General features: G+C 34.9%; 3 protein-coding genes across 5 annotated transcripts; 2 read left to right on the forward strand and 1 right to left on the reverse strand.

Moving 5' to 3' along the window:
• The first annotated feature begins 1,286 nt into the window (after nt 1–1,286).
• On the forward strand, nt 1,287–2,297 carry LOC116168715 (anaphase-promoting complex subunit 10-like). 3 transcript variants are annotated; one of them, XM_031484668.1, is made up of 3 exons: nt 1,287–1,476; nt 1,523–1,684; nt 1,731–2,297. In XM_031484668.1, exons 2-3 carry the CDS (start codon nt 1,576–1,578, stop codon nt 2,228–2,230), a joined length of 609 nt encoding a protein of 202 aa, XP_031340528.1. In that variant the 5' UTR covers nt 1,287–1,476; nt 1,523–1,575; the 3' UTR covers nt 2,231–2,297. The 3 variants fall into 3 exon arrangements, with proteins under 3 accessions (XP_031340528.1, XP_031340527.1, XP_031340529.1); XM_031484669.1 differs by having other exon boundaries at nt 1,309–1,684; nt 1,731–1,967; nt 2,019–2,297; XM_031484667.1 differs by having other exon boundaries at nt 1,288–1,684.
• A 339-nt stretch (nt 2,298–2,636) lies between these two features.
• On the forward strand, nt 2,637–4,796 carry LOC116168007. The gene is made up of 5 exons (XM_031483647.1): nt 2,637–2,766; nt 2,889–3,036; nt 3,089–3,241; nt 4,347–4,516; nt 4,572–4,796. The coding sequence occupies exons 2-5, from the start codon at nt 2,916–2,918 to the stop codon at nt 4,794–4,796; spliced, it is 669 nt and encodes a 222-aa protein (XP_031339507.1). The 5' UTR covers nt 2,637–2,766; nt 2,889–2,915.
• Nucleotides 3,235–4,350, reverse strand: LOC116169813 (RWD domain-containing protein 2A-like). The gene has a single exon (XM_031485991.1). It carries the CDS (start codon nt 4,309–4,311, stop codon nt 3,433–3,435), a length of 879 nt encoding a protein of 292 aa, XP_031341851.1. The 5' UTR covers nt 4,312–4,350; the 3' UTR covers nt 3,235–3,432.
• Nucleotides 4,797–6,073: the final 1,277 nt, after the last annotated feature.

Here is a 6,073-nt window from a genome sequence, read left to right on the forward strand (position 1 = left end):
TGTGTTCAAAATTTGTATAATTTTTGTCACAATACATGTGCATTGTGCAATAATAAATTGTACTTATCATTTAACGGTTGTAGTAAAATGCTGTTTATTTCTGCCAGTGTTTCAAAACCAATACAGATAAATATAACCCTATGAAGCTCGGTCGTAGCGATCATTAGTTACGCTAAATATAGCCCGGGCGCTAAAAACATAGCCCAAGGCCTGAATGAAGTACAAGGTAGTGATAGACAACAGTAAATATATTAATTTATTATGATTACAAAAATATAAAAAAGCCGACCCTCATTGAGGTAATCATCTGGATAATTTAAACAAAATAATACTAATAAATAGACAATGTGTTTGGTCTGATTGCGAATTCAATACAAAGGTATCCGGATGTATATGTTATTGTTATAGCAACAACATATCCTGCATATCGCTATAGAGTAAATAATTTACTCTATGATATCGTATAGTCCAATGGTTGGCACCATTATTAATCTTATTCGCGAAAGCTAAGATAATTATTGAAAAATAAACATCTAATAAGTGAAGGAAGTTCATTTAGATATATGTAGATATATAAACAAACACGTTGAAATCATCAAAATACCTATTAGAACTATGTAGGTATAATAACGCATTTCGACAACTTTTTTTAAACTCTAATTAAATATTAAAATAATCGATAATACCTACGCAGATTGAAAACACAAGTATCGAGTATACGTAATGAATTGAAAATATAGCTGAGTGGTTTTATTTACTTCATTGACGATGACTAAGTGTACCTATACTGTACAAGAAGAAGAAAAACATGCATGTTTCTAACTTTTTAATTTTCTAAAGCTATGCTATGGATATATTTAAACCCCTTTCGAAGCTCGGTTATAAAACCGGCCTACTTAACAATAGAAGGTATAGCTCTGCTACATTTCATTTTTACTATCTGGAAAATACGTATGATGAATTCACCACAATAAAAAAGGCACATATACAACGGTGACAATACTGGCCAATATGTAACCAATAAGGTAAGTAGTACTTATATTCCAGTGTAAGAGGAGAAACCAGGATTGTTACACCGTGGGAGAAACTAAAAGTTTGACTCACGCGTGTGTCGAGATTACACACGAGGCGTAGCCGTCTGTGGAGTGGTACACAAGTGAGGGATTTACGCAACATACACAACATTTTGCTTCCCGACTTCATGAGAGAAAATATTCTGTTAAAATTGGTGCCTTTGCGCAGGGCATTTTTCACTTTTAGTCATTAGTCATTAAACGATCATAATAGTGATATAGATAGCGGATTGAAAAATTGAGTTTGTCCATGCCCAGAGTAAAAACAATAATGTATGTTTATTTATTATGCCGAACTGATGCGTAAACAATTCATCACCCTGTATATTCCGTTGTCATTGCCGTAGTAGGGAAAAATAACTGTGACTTTTGCCACCGACCGCTTTAAAACAGCGAGATTAAGGTTATGGTAATAGTTTATAAACAACAATTTTTAAATGTAATCATAGATTAATAATTTTCATCTGATCGAATAAACACATTGGTCGGATACTCAATAATTATGACCACAAAGCAGTCGCAAGAAGTAGATCCTGTTAAAAATGAACGTATGGGAAACGTCCGTGAAGTTGGCTCTCAGGCAATCTGGAGCCTATCATCATGCAAACCTGGTAAATATACAAGAACCCTTCCTTACGTGTGCATAAACTTTCCTAGGATTTGGAGTGGAGCAGTTGAGAGATGATCGTACAGACACTTACTGGCAGTCGGATGGGCAACTTCCCCATTTAGTAAACATTCAATTTCAACGTAAGACTACTGTTAGCGACATTTTTATTTATTCGGAGTATAAGCTCGATGAAAGTTATACACCGAGTCGTATTTCAATAAGGATCGGTACACATTTTAACGACTTGCAAGAAATTGAAGTGGTTATGTTAACAGAACCCACAGGTATGGGAGTTGTGTTCTATCTAAGTAGCTTTTCTAATACTATCTGTATAGGTTGGGTGCATATCCCTATTAAAGATGTACACGATAAACCGATACGAATGTTTATGATTCAAATTGCCGTTACCAGTAATCATCAAAATGGTAGAGATACGCATATGAGGCAGATAAAGATTCACAGTCCTACAGAAGGTCGTGGAATTTCTATGGATAATTTCGCAAATTTTAGCAGTCTTGAATTTGTAAAGTATGCTACTATTAGATAATGTTGATGTATTATTTTTTTGTATAAAGAATTGTAGGAACATAGTTATTAAATTCCAATATGTTTTCTGTTTTTGTTTATTTGGTTGTATTTGCATTACCTTTATGGGCTTTCAAGATTTATATGATGCCTTGTGTTGCTGTTGATGGAATCTGTGTCAATTTAAGATTTTTATTTGAAGTATCATTAATTTTATCTTTCATGGTATTCTAATTAAAGGTCTCAACGAAAGGAACCCTATTTCTACCAACTATACCACCCTTCTTTCTGACCTCTTATCAAGAGAGGGAGTGGGGTTGAACTGGTTTCATCCTTCATGGTACTCCAATTATGCGTATATAAAGCATTATCAAGATATCGCCTAGGTACCTCTATGATTTCTCGACCCCACCAGAAAATTCATCACACTAAAACTTTTTCCTAACAAAGATCTCCTCATTTCAACTGATGAGGTCTATCTCATGGTTTGTAAAATATTTTCAAATGACATTCCTAAGTTTATAAAATGTGCAAAATTTACTTTTCGTTGGAGCAAAGGTAGGATTAGAAATGATAAATGGCACTTGTCAACAATGCAATATGGTTAAAGAAATTAGATAAGATTTTATTAAAGTCTATATAAAAATATACAAAAATTTACAATAGTTGCATATTTACAGTGAAACTCCACAGTGCCTTTAAGAATTATGTTGTTTCTACTTATTCTAATTTATCCTGCAAGAATTTTTTGTTATTTCCCAAGTGAAAATGTAGAACATCTAACCGACAATTTTTTTGCAAATCTTCAAGAACATCCTAACATAAAAGGTACAGTCGTACAAGTTAATAAAATTGTACGATTCATGAAAAATATTTTCAGGCAATACACTAGAAGAATCTGAAGCATTTATTAATAAACAAGTAGAAAATTATGTCGCACTAATTGAGCAGACCCATGGCACAATTGAGCATAGGTTACATAGACGAAGTTTACCTATTGATCATACAATTACGCTTATAAAAGATAATGCAGGTGAGTAAGTAACTTGGTAACCCAAAAATGTCCACTCACAAGTGTATATAAGTGTAATGCGATTCTGCTATAATTAACCAACAGCAACCAAAATATTTGAATTTTAGAACTACTTATACTAGGTACATTTTTCCTCCTAAAATATTTATGTACAAGTTGAGCAAATGGTTAGACTCCAAAAAAATTTACACTCAAAACGCAGAGTTATTCCTTGAATCAACACCAAAAAGATCCTTAAAAATATAATCACAATTATGCATCCCCAAAAACTTGTGTAACTCTCCCATATCCATGTGATTGCACTTAACATCACGATTTTGAAAGATCTTTTCCTCGAAGTTATCGAATTTTAAAAAGCTTCCCTCCTTACCCCCCTTACACTCCTCGCTAATTTTACAAAAAATCCGTTTCCAATTCATCGACTTAATCGCCTGCCACCACTCCTCGCAATCCCTCTTGTACCCTTCCACGCAAATAACTCCCGGCTTACCGGGCAAACAAAATCCGGTTAGTTTCAGTTGACTCGCCAAGTCCACAATTTCCCGTCGTTTCGTTTTACTGTAGATATGATGGGAGTAAATCCACAGACGAATGAGTTCATCACTCTCTTCCACTTTCTTCACCGGTACTTCTTCCTCTAACTCCACAAAACAAGATGCGTTGTCTTGTAGCCAGGAAATGGCGGAAAATATACAGACTTCACCCTTCTCCAGCTTGCCAATGTAGTCGGACATTCCCTTGTTTATTTTGGCATGTTGTTCCCGGTTTAGTTTATGGTTTCGAATATAAATGTCCGGTTCGACATCCGGATACTCGTGTGATAGATTTATGCAGAACTCGTATTTGAGATTTTCGATCGACAGATTTATTGTGATGTCCAGAAACGGCGGTATGATGTCGTTCGTTCCGTTTACGAAATTCCTAATTTCCCGTAACGCGTTGAAGTCGTCCACGCGAATTTCACCCGGATTGTAGAACATCGACTCCAACATTTCGAGCTCGGAGAGTTGTGTTCGGAGATTTTCCGTTAATTTTACGCGGCTGAGGGGTGTATCAAAGACAGGTTCCATTTGAGCTGCAATTCAATAAAAAATTATATTTGCAGGAATTTACGTATTAGACGGAGTTATCCCCGAATATGGCATAAAAGTTCAACTACCCAAAGATATACATTTATTCAGCTATGAAACTGAAGCCGGCGAAGCATGGTATGGGGCAGCTTTAGAGACTGTAAATGGAACAGTAGGAAATGATTTAGTAATCTTTAAGTATGAGGTAATTAAAGTATAACAAAAACGACCGAAGCATATACCGCTATGCACTTTTTTAGAATCGCCAATTTAGTCTTATAAACAAAATACCAGTCCGAAATGGGGTAAGATTGGCTACAATTTCTATTGATGGGGGAGTATGTATAATTGTGGCAGAAAATAATGCTATTGGTGTCAAGATGCACAACAAGACGCAAGTGATCAAATTTATTCCTAGCACAGGCCAATTGACCCATATACAGTTTTTGGATGCCGAGTATGCAAGCGATGTGGCTTTGTGGTAATGTTCTTAATTTTTGTGTATGAAATTTTTACAAATCACCATGCCATTGATGTTTATTTATGGATGAAAGAGTAAGCCTATTAATTTTAAATCACCTTATATAATGCTATTTGACTTTTCCATTAATCATACACACTAAAACCATAGTGTAAAGAATAGAATAGTGAAACAACCTTACGAAGGAAAAGGGAAACTGATTTGGACATCGAGAATTTTTAGTTCTGGACGCGACAATCGGAAGGGAGAGCGTTGTTGTCACGGATTTTAAAAGTGACTCATGCTACAAACCTTCCACATTACATTGCCACCTTACACTACACGAGTTAAGGTGACGCTTTTTTCAACGATCTATTTATTATAATTTTTCATTTCACTTTGTTACATATGAAAGAGAAAGATGTAGTTAAAAAGATCGCGAAATAATGCTCCTTTGTTCTTTTATTTTAACTGCCTTCAGTTTAAATCACATTCTGCAAATAAAGATTAAAAGTAAGGTGAAGCTTACGTTACGCATTACTACTGTTCCTGTTTATCTGGCCTTATTTGACATTTTGATTCGAGAAAAGCGCTAAAAGTAAAAGATGTAGAGCACGTGTTGTTCGAGGTATTTTCACTACAATACACCTATGCAACTATCATAATTGAATATAAAAATTGGGATTTTTTTAATTCAGTGCTGCTGTATGCTATAATCCCTCGGTGCAGGAATAGGATAGTATCAAATTTTAGTATTCATTTGGGGTTGTGTTGGTTGATATGATTAAACATGTGCAAAGGCACAAAGTGAAAAATTCGTTAAGCCGCTAAGCAAGAGGCGAAGAGTGCACTTTCAAATTTGTTTTTTCGATTTTAATAGCCCTTATGGACATTCATGCCAACGAGTAAACAAACATGAAATAATTTTTAATTTCTGATCGAATTGCACCAATACCAAGTATGTAAGTGGTGTAGTTCCGGAGCCTTTGTGACTCAGACAGACATAAGGAGCGCTAAAGTCCACTTTTTATTTTTTTAAGGTGAAATTACGATCATTTCGGTCGATTCAGGCGTAGTGCAAAAAATCCACTTTTACACTATTATATAGGATTCTCGTAATAGACGTAATAGCAAAAACGTACAAGTGCCGTAGCGAGGGAGACAAAGCATGCGTTTGCACGTAATTTTATTAAGGGCGTAAAATTTTCAGCATACCTAACTGGAATTGTATAACCATTTACAAAAAAATTTAGAATTTACTGTTGCAAAAATCGGATTTTTTTATTGGTATTATTGTTTCGA

This window comes from Photinus pyralis, unplaced genomic scaffold, assembly GCF_008802855.1.
Source record: "Photinus pyralis isolate 1611_PpyrPB1 unplaced genomic scaffold, Ppyr1.3 Ppyr1.4_LG4, whole genome shotgun sequence".
In the NCBI taxonomy this organism is placed as follows: Eukaryota; Metazoa; Arthropoda; class Insecta; order Coleoptera; family Lampyridae; genus Photinus; species Photinus pyralis.